Here is a 12856-nt window from a genome sequence, read left to right as displayed (position 1 = left end):
TCTCACCAAAACAGCACTCGCCGTATGACAAATGATGCTTTAGTCTTATGAATAATTCTCAAATTCTAAGCAATCAAGTTTTAAAGATATCGTAAATCCTGTTTAAATGGCCTCATTCATTACACGGCGGATATGGGAGGGATGCTAATAAAGTGTTACATCTGAAATTGTCACTGGGCTGGGAGATGTTCAGCGCCAGGGCTGATGTATGGTGCAGCTGACTGTATGGTGATGGAAATGTCGCCGTGGCCTCGTTAGCATTCTGCTGTAACCCTCGGGCAGGGGTGTCAGATTCTCTCAAAATTTACAGCTCAGTTTGGAGCCGAAAGATCCCGCGCATAATGGCTGTGAGGGGGCCTTATAATGAAAATACTGATCCGCGCTAGCAAAGGCCCGCTGTACGGAGGATGTTGATGAATGGACAGCTACATATGTAAAAGGTTAGAGCCGGTCAGGAGCAGCAGAAACATGTAGCCGGAGCGGCAATCGTTAAATGTTTTGTGTTTCTTACTTGAAGACGACCGCTGAACGTAGTCGTGCACAGCCCCGTACGGGCTTTTTTGGCCTGCGCCCGAGTATCAGGTCCAGGTAGTAATCAGGAGGTTTTTATGTGCATTTTTAATGCCAACAAATCATTATAATGAGGCCGCCGCCATACTGCCTCATATCTCACGTCTTATGTCTCACTACGAGCAGGAAACAAAACAGAAACGGGACTTTTGAGGAACATGAGGTTGAATGATGTGAACAAATATCAATATCACAATAATTGTGTGATCAATCATTAGTATCGTCTTAAAGGATTATCATCAGGGGTTGTTATTTCTTTTCATTATTGTCATATAAGGAGAAAATAACAGAATTGATTCCAGAGCTTTGTGCCATACAGCTCCATTAAAACCACATCCAGGAGCCACGTTGTTGCAGCTCCTTCAGTTACCGTGAGCACGCTGAAGTTCATTTTGACTCAATGGCAGACACACCGTCCTGCTGCTGGAGAAACTAACTGCAGCACCAAATACGCAGCTGAATATAATCTGCAACAACTTCTCTATTCACTTCGGTTTGAGGAGCGCTCACCACAAACTGCAGTGCCCGGCTGTTTGTGATAATAGTTAAAAACAATGTTTTCAGGTCTTCAGTCCAGGAAACCGGATGTAACGTTAGACGTAGCCGTTAACATACGTCCAAGATTGCGATGGTTCCAAACGCAGAATATCACATTCACAATATGTGCTCATCAGACATCCACATTGGGAAATGGCGATGAGTCACCAGGCGGCCAGGCGGGCGACTGCAGTCTCAACTCGGCCATTTTTCTTTGCGACCAAAGCTGTCGATGTTCTACGAGAAGGCGGTGACGCCATGAAGACAATGGAATCTCTGGATTGAATGTGTTCTTTAGTGTTCAGACTGCAACTAGGTTATTGTATCATATAAATGATGAATGATGGCCATCACAACAAATTATAAATCACAGAGTGCAGCTTTTGCACGACTTAGGGTCGACATGTGTGACAGGAGAAGAGCGGAGGCCGAGAATATCAGGAAAAAGACTCCCGCACACTGACCAACAACATTTCAATCTTACATGACAAGAGGGGAGGCTGTCTTAAGTCAGGTTGTGGACTTGCATGGTCCAAGCCACATGTGATGATTCAGTTTCAAGTGCACATTGGAACAGGTCATAACTTGTTCAGAGTTTAATTTCATGTATGAAACTTGAGGCCTGATTTGGGCCAAATCACGGTTTGTGACACGATCTCTCCATTAATCTGAGTGAGGGCGGTGTGTTCGGGGCGGTGTGTTCAGGGTGGTGTGTTCAGGGGTGTGTTCAAGGGTAGTGTGTTCAGGGCGGTGTGTTCAGGGCGGTGTGTTCAGGCTGGTGTGTTCAGGGGTGTGTTCAGGCTGGTGTGTTCAGGGGTGTGTTCAGGGTAGTGTGTTCAGGGCGGTGTGTTCAGGGCGGTGTGTTCAGGCTGGTGTGTTCAGGGGTTTGTTCAGGGTGGTGTGTTCAGGGGTGTGTTCAGGGGTTTGTTCAGGGTGGTGTGTTCAGGGGTGTGTTCAGGGGTGTGTTCAGGGTAGTGTGTTCAGGGTGGTGTGTTCAGGGGTGTGTTCAGGGGTGTGTTCAGGGGTGTTTTCAGGGAGGTGTGTTCGGGGCGGCGTGTTCGGGGTGGTGTGTTCGGGATGTGTTCAGGGTGGTGTGTTCAGGCTGGTGTGTTCAGGGGTGTTTTCAGGGAGGTGTGTTCGTGGCGGTGTGTTCGGGGTGATGTGTTCGGGTTGTGTTCAGGGTTGTTTTCAGGGTGGTGTGTTCGGGGTGTGTTCAGGGTAGTGTCTTCGGGGCGGTGTGTTCGGGGTGGTGTGTTCGGGGTGATGTGTTCGAGTTGTGTTCAGGGTGGTGTGTTCAGGGAGGTGTGTTCGTGGCGGTGTGTTCGGGGTGGTGTGTTCAGGCTGGTGTGTTCGGGTTGTGTTCAGGGTGGTGTGTTCAGGGAGGTGTGTTCGTGGCGGTGTGTTCGGGGTGGTGTGTTCAGGGCGGTGTGTTCAGGGCGGTGTGTTCAGGGAGGTGTGTTCAGGGCGGTGTGTTCAGGCTGGTGTGTTCGGGTTGTGTTCAGGGTGGTGTGTTCAGGGTGGTGTGTTGGGGGTGGTGTGTTCGGGGTGGTGTGTTCGGGGCGGTGTGTTCGGGGTGGTGTGTTCGGGGTGGTGTGTTCGGGGCGGTGTGTTCGGGGTGGTGTGTTCAGGTGGTGTGTTCAGGCTGGTGTGTTCAGGCTGGTGTGTTCAGGGCAGTGAGACACTGCGGCTAGTTGATGTGTTTTTGTATGATTGTTGGCCAACACTGGCGCTCTAAAGCGGCGTGGATGTTATGATTTGGACTTTGCGGCGGTCTGACTGTGGTCTGTGTTCTGTGCTTTGTGTTACAGAGGTGCCTGGTGAGGCTGGGCCGTGTCTTTGTTTCTGGTCGGAGCGGTGCCGGTCCACACGCCTGCAGCACATGGAGTATAATCAGCACCTGCTCTTAAACCCAGACCATCTCTCTGCACGGTGCCAGGTTATTGTCTGCAGCTCCGGTGGTGTTTGATTGCGCTCAGTATCTTTTGAGTTCATGTTTTTAGAAAAGCCTTCTTGTGTTCGCTCGCCAGCGCTTTCACCCTGTTTTTCTGCCTCCACCTGCACCACCCAGGGAGCCCTCGGCTCATCTCGGCTCAATTCATCTTTCGAGTCACTTCCTGTTTGGCGTCACTTTCAGATCCACCTGTTCTTTACAGTTTCGACTGAACTCAGCTCTGTTTTTTTTTTTTTTTTGGATTTATATGATTTGTCGACCGTAAGGAAATAAAGATAATAAGATAACATAATAAGGATGATTGATAGCATAATTACGATGGAATAGAAGTTATAATAAGTTGGAAATAAAATGTAAAAAAAATCAGTACACCTAACACCACTGTGAGGGGTGTAAATTAAATGCTGAATGTGTTTCAGACGGTATGTAAATGATTACAGCCTTTCAAATGTCCCCGCTCGCCGTGCTCCCTCGTCCTGCTTTGTGCGTCTCACTCCTTGAGCACTCTGCTAAGAAGGGTAGAAAATGCGAATTACAACTAAGCTACTTAACCACAATGAATTAAGGCCTAACATTTGAAAATTTGATACTGAAATTACTGTCATTATGGTGCATTATGTCTGAGCAATGATTGCTTTGGCGCTGTTTGAAGACAAAGGCAGACTCCGAGGGGGGAAAGCACGGTCGGAGGAAAAGTTGATTTCATGGCTGTTAATGATATGTGAACTTCAAACCCTAATTTTAGCAGCTATCATTTCCCGCAATTTGCACGACTCGTCTTTTGTTCGCCCACCTAAATAGCAATGCATTTTTTCCAGATGATTTCCCCCTCTTTCTCTCCGGACACGGTTGAGCCATACCTACAGAGAGGAAACCCGTCGGACTGAAAAATTGCTCTTTGTGAGACTTTCTGTTTGCTTTGTGCGCGTTGGTGGCGGGCGAGAGGAGGACGCGCTGTGCAGGTTTAACGGGAATGCGGCGCACCGATGGGTTTTTGAAAGCATCTTTTCAGAGGGAACAGCGAGATACACTGTACCGAGGCAGAGTTGTCTTTGGCCTCCGCTGTGTTTTCGTGGGTGCAGCGTTTGCACCAAACATCCCGGGTGTTGACAAAGAGATGAACTGCATACCGAGACGCGGGACCACACAGTAACTGTGACCACTGTTTTCCTCACAGCTGTATTATCACACTACCAAAACAGACGCGTGGAAAAAAAAAAAAAAATGGAGCAGACCTTTTTTTTTTTTTTTTTTTTTTAAGGTTGCAAACAGTGCAGAGACCAACTGGAGCTGTTATTAATTCTCCATCAGTTTCAGTTTGGATGCCTGAAAGCCAATTAAGGGAAACTTAATTGAATCAGCCTCAGGACCCTCCCGAAACAGGAACGCAAATGAATTGTGCTCGGGGACGGACGGCAGGGAAGAGAAGGAGGGCACGGGGGTTAAATAAAAAAAAGGGTGAAATTACCAAGAGTCCAAGTGTTTGCTGGGAGTAATGGCTGCGGACTGACCCTGCCACGATGTAAATGAAATCTCGTTTGCAACCTTATCCAACCGCAGCAGACGCTGTCGTTTGAGTCGTTCGGCGGCTGAACGACTCTTTAGTCTGAAGTTTCGGCCAAAATTTTAGTGAGGGATTGGCACCAAAAACACAGATGCCACATTTTTTTTTAATTTGTGGAGAACAGCAGCAAAGACAGAGAAGATTCACCTCTCAGGTTGAAATGGAGTGAAAAAAAAAAATCATTCACGCTGAGAAAATAGAAAACGCCGTATCCGTCCTCGGCGTCTGATGATGCGAACACAAAAATAAAACGTCTGGTGCGAACGAGTTCTAACTCAAACGAGCTAATTAGCCTCCACTTTCAAATGTAAACTAGTTAGCCTCACTCGCTACCAACAACAACTGAATGGATCCTCTGTTAAACACCGTCCATGCATGTTGTATACAGCAGCTAAATGATATATATATATACGGGTCGACTGATTATCTGCCTCGATGAGGACTGGATCGAATAGTCTTTTACAGTTTTTGAGCGGTGAAATCAGTGTTTTTCTTTCTGATTGCCGCGCTTGGCTCTGATGCAGCGTGTAATCTGGAAAGCAAATAGTAAGTACAAGTACAAAAGAAGGTAAATCTAGTTGTTTACTGTGCACGGACAGACTGCAATCAACCGGTCGGCCAGTTCTCAGTGTGTGTTAATGGTTGCTGACGAACGCGAAATGGAAAAAACGTCCTAGTAGTTATGAGGAGACGGTTTCATGAGCTTCACTCTTCACTGTCAGCAGCAGAACATGACAGAAGTGGACAGCGTCTGGTAGCAAATGTCAGCCAAACACAAAAAAAACAAGAAAGAACAAATCAAGGAATCAAATTTTTACAATATCTGAATCAATTTGATAAAAAAAATATATGCATTTTTCACTTTTATGTGTGTGTAAAGAAATAATAAATATGAAAGCAAACACCTCTCTGCTGTTGTGTGTCCATTGTTGTAAGGAAAGCAGTTCACCACACACACACACACACACACACACACACACACACAGACGATACCACCTCAAGGCCATGTTCCATTGTCCTGGGAAAGCCACGAGGAGGAATTCCTTTCATGTGTCATCTCCCGTCACAGCGCCGTCCTGACAGAGGCTTAGTGACATACGAGAGGCCTCGGCAGAATGTCCTGCTTTTAGTCAAATGAAGAGTCTGGCAGCTGCTGCATTCATCAAAATCAAAGGATAATCTGCTTTCCATATAAAAATCAAGTGATGATTAACTTTTTTTTTTTTTAACTCGAAGAGGAGGGTGGGGGTTGGGGGGGGGATGGGAGTGTAAACGCTCGCACCTTTAAGGAGACACTTGAGAGACACACGGAGGCGGGAAAGGTTCCAACACGGTGCGGAATCGCGTCAGAAGATTTGAAGTTGGTATGAAGGGAGGCGTGTAAACTAAGCTCCGGGTTCAGAGTGACGATCCGCCTGGACTGATTTCAGGATGATCACTTTAATTGCCTGCTTGCATTTTAAAACCATTTTGTCTGAGTTGAAATGTCTAAAAGCAATTTACATACTCAAAAAAAATTTTTGAAATGTTCATTACAGTATGTTTTTTTTTAGCACCTGACAGACAAAATTCTCTGTTCTGTGCTTCGTATCGTGCTTCAAGAGTTAACAGTATTTTCAGACGCTCAATCGGCCGAGGAGGAATTTTGATGGTCTTGGTCAAAATAAAAGGAGTTTTTAAAAGAAACAACGCAAACAAGACGCCTTTTGTCCAGTGGCGGTTCTGGGGGGGGGCCAGAAGGGGCCAGTGCCCCCGTAACTCCGGACCCCCCTGTGGCCCCCCAACGAAGAGTCTGCATCAATAATAAAATGACAGATTTTCTGCTGTGATTTTGTACTGAAGGGAAAGGTGGAAATAAAGTGTCTCAGCATTGTACTACCCAATTAAAAATGTTGAAATTGTAAACACTGTTTGTCTGAAAGAGGCATTTGTCTTTTTGTCCCGGGTTGTATGCGCCCCTCTAACAAAAAAGCCGGCCCCAACCCACTGGTCCAACACCACGACTGCTTCCGTCGCCCTAAAATTATAAATATGTCAACAATTCAGTGACATCTTGGCTCATTTTTTTTGAGGCAGTTTCTTTAATCAAATCGATGGAATGCAAAAAATATTTCTGAATATAAAATAATCATCTGATGCCATTTTTCGGACGTTGCTCCAAAAAAAGACGACTTTTTCTCCATTATGGCATTTTTTTTGTGTATTTCTCTTTGTGTTTGGCTGCATTTTAAAGTTCCCTGAGTAAAACTTGCACTCAGGCACCAACTAGGTGGTTAGATTTAAAAGCGACTTCACTAAAACGGTCTGATCCTTGTGAACAAATAAATTAGACTCTGATTGAAAACTAAAAAACAAAAGATGCGGGTTCGGCCGACCTTTTGTCGTCTAGCTTACAGTAATATCTTTACATTTCCATGGCGACGAGTAATTCAGACATTTCGTAGTGGTTGCCATGGAAAAGTAGACTTCATTACAGACATTACTGCGAGCTCGCCTACATAAGGTCGGCCGACCCCGTGTCTTTGTTTTTTAGTTTTCAATTAGAGTCTGAATTCTTTGCACTTGTGTCAACAGTCTGCCGGTCGAGTCGAGGGCACTCGTATCTTCTAATAAGACATTTTTGGACACTCTTTGTCATTTTCAAGGCAATGAAAAAGTCAGCTGATTGAAATGACCTGACTATGATTGGAGTCGTAATCGATTAAGTCTATACAAAAGACTTGACCACCCACCGACTGAAGACGCATTAGCAAACCCTTTCCCCTCTGCTACCACATATCGGCTGCACGCTGGTGTTTTTTTCCTGACTGACATTATTTACTGTTATAAAGCCTCGATGTCCTGTCAAGAAATATTAAAAGTGAATTTACAACCAGACAACCGCTGTTGGAGCGAAGCGGCACCACACTGGTGAAATTAAATTTCCCTGACAGGACGTGAACTTTCGGAAAACAGCTCTCTAATACACCAATATGGCTCCGACAGTTATTAGGTGAGGAAACCCTCCTGTTGCCGAGAATTACTATTTCTTTAATAAGAGTGCATCATTAGACACACACACGGTCCACCCGCCTCGCCCCGGCTCTTTGTGGGACGAGGGGCTAATCAGGGCCGAGGACGGAAGCTGTGAATCTCTTCCTCCTTCGAAAAAACTCCCCGCCGACGTCTTCCCCACCAGACTCCAATCAAAAGGAGCAGAGGCCATTAGGCGACTCTGGACCTCCTTTTCTTTATAATTACACCCTCCTGGATTGACCGAGCACCAGCTAGCCCTCTTGCTATTTGCGGTAATTAGTCCAGAATGTGAGCTGTCAACATACAAAAATCGTGCCAGTAGGGCCACAATGCCACAGCCGACCCCCACTGTGTTCGACAACCAGCACCTAGCCTCGGCCACTGGAATGCATTAACTTTCTCCCCTTCTCCCTTTTCTTTTTTTTTTTTTTTTTTTTCTCCCCTCCCTCGGCGACTCATGTCAAATCCAGGTCCCTCAGAACAAAATCTTAATAATTAACTGGCAAATTTTAACATGATTGCTTGTGACACACCTACTCTGGTAATTATTGCTTTGAGGCCATGTGCTAATGAAATTAATGCATTCATTGCCCCAACAAATTAGCATAACTCACACAAATGGCCCACATTTGAGCCCCCGTTGCAAAGAAAAAAAAAAGGGGGGGGGGGGGCAACATGCAAGGGGGGAAAAAAAAAAAAAACCTGCATCAACAAGAAATAGGATAAAAAAGATAGAAAACGTGATAGTTGTGCACGTTGAGTCGGAGGCTGTGTGATGAGCGCCGCTCTGCAAAAGTCTTAATAGCTGAAGCCCTCTTAATGTTAACCAAGGGTGATTGCAGTAATGCATTACAGAGTGATGGCAGTGCAGGAGCAAATGATTATCACTACCATCATTATAGTCATCGCTGATCCACATACACATCCCTCTCTGGACAAATATTAAATGGCCGTGCCGCTGCAGACATTAAAATGTTATTATACTGATGCATTAACTGACTGCAGCAAAGTTCATATCAATATACAGCAAGAAGCTTCCCAACAATCGCTCTGCAAATGGCACAGCTGCCACTCGCAGCCATCACCGGTCCTGCCACTAACCCCCGTTCATGGCTGTTTGGTCTCTCAGTGGGATGTCTCTCAGACATTTACTGCTCGCCATTAATAATTGATGACGATGCCATCAGTACAATGGACGGGTGCGAGTGCAACAGTCAGTTGGAGATGCTGCGAAAGTGCAAGAAATGTTCCCCTCTTAGGTAAAAAGTGGAGCAGGGACGGTTGCAACACCTAAAAAAAAAAAAAAAAAAAAATGTGTCCGCCCGCAGCTAAATACTGTCAGGGACACGGGGAAAAAAAAAAAATGTCTTCCATTTAAACAACAGCGAGGTACATTATTACAGTCAGGTGACAGTCTGAGAGTTGTGCTTCCACAATGTTTCTTGATTTTTTGATGGGGACCTGATTTTGTTCAGCAAATCAGTGAACTACAGCACAGAATCATTCATGGTTATCTTTTGGTCCAATGCTAAATTTAAAACAACTAAAAACACCTTTTTGCTCCCAAAAAATCTCGACATACCTGCATGAAACTGATGTTTAGAAGCTCACCAGCAGGAGCAGAGGTTGTTGCTAAGTCTAACTTATCGCATCGCTAAAATACGGAGTGCTGAAGTTACAGGACCAGATGACATGATTGGACTCATCAATCAGAGACAGCTTTGGATGGCGACGCCCTCCTTTATGTAATGTCATGTAGGGTGAACTGGCCAAGCTAGGCTAACTAGCGGGAGCGAGGTTAACTTTTCGCAGAGTGAAAGCTAGCTAGCTAACAAGCCTAGCTTACTAGCTTTCACTTTGTCAGTGGAACACTTAGCTATGGTCCTCCCAAAATTAGAATTGTGCTAAAGGATTGTTAATAACAAACGTTATGTGGGTCAGAACCAGCGTTCATCCAACATCTGGTCAGAACTTCCTCCAGTCAGACGCGCACAAGTTAACGGCACATTTACCACCAAACACGGTTCCAAAACTTCAGTCGACCACCACCAGACAAGACCGGAGCTGAAGGGGAAACGTACTGATCTTACACAAAGAGGAGGCGGAGAAAGAAGAGAGAACCGGAGTCTCTGGTGAGTGCTGAGATCAGTGAGCGGTCGACCTGGATTCAAACACAGAAACTATCTTATGACTGATGTCGAGTAAAGCGATCTGGCTGTTTGAACACATTCATGCAAGAAAAAAAAAGAGAAGCGATCCTGTGGTCAAACTCGCATGAGTAACGTCTCGCTGCTGGTGAACAAACAACCGAACAACCACAAACACACAAATAAAAAAAAAAATCTGATGTGACTCAAATGTTTTAGAGTTTAGTCTCCTTCGCTGACTTTCCCGATCACCAGAAGAAGTGACGGACGAAAACTTTCTGAGGTTTGAACGTCGTTGGAAACATGTGTGATGACGCAAGTACGCGACCCGACGTGATATACAACAGGACCGAGTTGTTTACAGACACTTTGATGCAGAAACCTTCCATGTTACGTCTTTATGACTTCTGTCCTGACAACACACTCGTCAACCTATCGCTGAAAGAGCTCCAGCTGCAGCCGGCGCTCGCTAATAGAGACGTGTTTTCTGTGAGGAAATAAACATCACGCTCAGCAGCATAATCTTTGGCCCCGAAGGGGAAACACAAATTTCTAGATGAATAACAACAATCAGTGCAGACTTCCCCGCAGACTAACTGTTCCATTTAACTTTCATCAGTGTGTGTGTGTGTCTGGGTGTGTGTGTGTGTGTGGTGCATGATTTCATGTTTAAAATATTTTAAAAATCCCGAAAAGGTCGTCGTCAGAGTTACTGTGACATTTTCTCCCAGCGAGCGGCGCCTCCCATACATATACGCAGGAGAACGGGACAGCAAAGTTCACAGCCGGCCGGCCGCGGAGCAAACAATGAATAAAACACTCCGTCGCCGGCTTCTGATGCTTTGACCCACGACACGCGCATGAATACATACAACACATCAGCGGCACACTTCCTAATCTCGGATGGTTAGTAATGTGGCCACCTTATCCCGCGCGTAACCCCATCTGTGATGACACATCAGCCCCGCCATTTCACGGAATAAACTCACAAACACGGGACACAATGTGTTGACGGGGGAATTTGCATTAGGAACGTACCACAGGAAAGCGTGATTAATTTCCGCTCATGAAATGAATACAGATTTCGTCATTACACGGCCTGCATCCTTTGCCAAATATTGTAATGTTTCTGCCTCCTCTCTCTTTCTTTCTTCCTCGGCGAGTGTTCTGCTGCGGTAATAGGGAATAAAAAGACAGCTCACAGCTCATGAGCAACACAACTGCTGGCACACCGGCTGAATCACGGAGCAAAACAAAGACCTGATTGCTCATTAGTATTATGGATCTGCTCTGTTTAAATCTGCCGTCGTCGGATGCAGCCACTGTTTAACGACTTAAACGGTGTTTGTATAAGCGCTCGCCGCCTTACGTTTCGCGCGGGAGGATTAAAAGAAGGAAACGTCGCCGGATAGCTGGATGAACGTTCAGAATGAGACAAACACGTGCGCACACATGGATGGACTCACCTTGCCTTTGCAGACAATGCATCGCAGCCGGTCTTCACTCCCACATCCCTGCGAGGAAACAGAATTCAAAAAGTGATTTAGTCACGGAGAGCGATCAAAACAACAGGTTTGACAAAGCCGGACTTGCTGTGGAACGACACGCCGGAGCGACACATCATTAGTTGTGTTTTGATCAATAAACTAATTATGTTTGGGGGAAAATGCGATCGCATCTTGAACCCAGAGCTGTGTCGTGCATAATGAAGCTAATTTAATTACGACGCTGACAAACAACAGAAAGTTAACAGACAAAACAGAGAAGCGGCGACGGTACGTTACAGCAGGACGTCTGTAACGAGGCGCAGCTTCGAACACGTGAACACGTTTCACATGACAGATGCGCGCACGGAACCAACAAAGACAAGAAAAAAAAAATAAAACCACAACATGTTGGGCGATAATGCCCGAGCTGCCTGAAGATGAGGATAACAGGGAAAAAAAGCACTTGTACAAACACCAAACTGCCAAATCGGCGGCGAATATGCAGCGCGGCGTGTTGGGAGCACATTCTGATAGATGTTAATGGCATATAATTATAGAACACTGCTATTAGGGCCATGTGATTTTATAAAGAGGACCGTTGCCCCTGGCCCTGTGGCCTGATTGCTGTGAGTGTTGGGCTAATGAATGTAAACCAAGTCTGTTTTGCAGCGATGAGAATTATCAACCCATGAGAGAGTGAGAGAGGGGTGGAGGAGGGGCGGAGGAGACGGGCGGAGGAGGCTTTAACTCACTATTCACACCACTCGTAATTAAAGGGAAATATGGGCACGCACACTCACAGTCGAGGGCGCACGCACACACACACACACACACACACACACACACACACACACTTACATCACATACTTGATAAATATATCTAATACCATGTCAGCCTGTAAACTCGTCTTCTTGTTGTGTTCTTTCATCTGTTCACGCTCTCAGATGAACCGATGCTATATTTAGCTAGCGAGTTGTTAGCATTTTTCAAAAAAGCCATCCTGACGATTCTTGTTTCCCCTCCGAGCGATGTCGTTCTTTATTATTTTTATTTCGTTTTTTTTTCAGATGGATTGGATTACAAGTTCTGCATATTACAGAGTAATATTGCAGTTAACTTCAACGGAGGCAAACCAGATGTGCAAAGACTGAAAAACAGTTATCTGTCGGAAAAGCGCCTGCACGCCATTACTTCTCCAAAAGCCTGTGTGCCCTTGCTCTGTATATTCTCAAGCCGTCGTTGGGTTGGGCAGTGAGACACACCAGGCCACGCTCAGCTGGTGCGGTGCAGCCATACAGTCCTCCCATGCCCTTGTACTTTGTGCTGCGAGGGGTTTCACCCCTCCAGGAATGCACTCCCTATAATGAGGGTCAGGGGTCAAAGTGCTGCAGCGCCTGGAGGCCGGGATCTCCCAGGCACACTCAGTCACTGACTCTGTCCCTATATTTAAATCCTGCCTCAGGACATGTTTTTCAAAGGGCATCTCCTAACTAGTTCCTGGTTACTAATTAGTTTTGTGCCATGCTATTTGTCTTTGGGAACCTGGGAAGGAGAGGGGGCGGGCGGGGGGGGGGGCGGGGGCAC

The 12856-nt window shown here is 45.9% G+C and overlaps 1 protein-coding gene across 1 annotated transcript in view; it reads right to left on the bottom strand.

Annotated features, from left to right (window-relative positions):
- LOC115591129 (uncharacterized) overlaps positions 1–12856 on the bottom strand; it is a 78318-nt gene that overhangs the window by 55722 nt on the left and 9740 nt on the right. Inside the window, exon 3 of the mRNA XM_030432826.1 lies at positions 11251–11298. Coding sequence (XP_030288686.1) covers positions 11251–11298 — 48 coding nt within the window. The remainder of the gene's footprint in view (positions 1–11250; positions 11299–12856) is intronic.

Source organism: Sparus aurata, chromosome 11 (assembly GCF_900880675.1).
Source record: "Sparus aurata chromosome 11, fSpaAur1.1, whole genome shotgun sequence".
NCBI lineage: Eukaryota > Metazoa > Chordata > Actinopteri > Spariformes > Sparidae > Sparus > Sparus aurata.
This window is presented reverse-complemented; position numbering and strand designations above follow the sequence as displayed.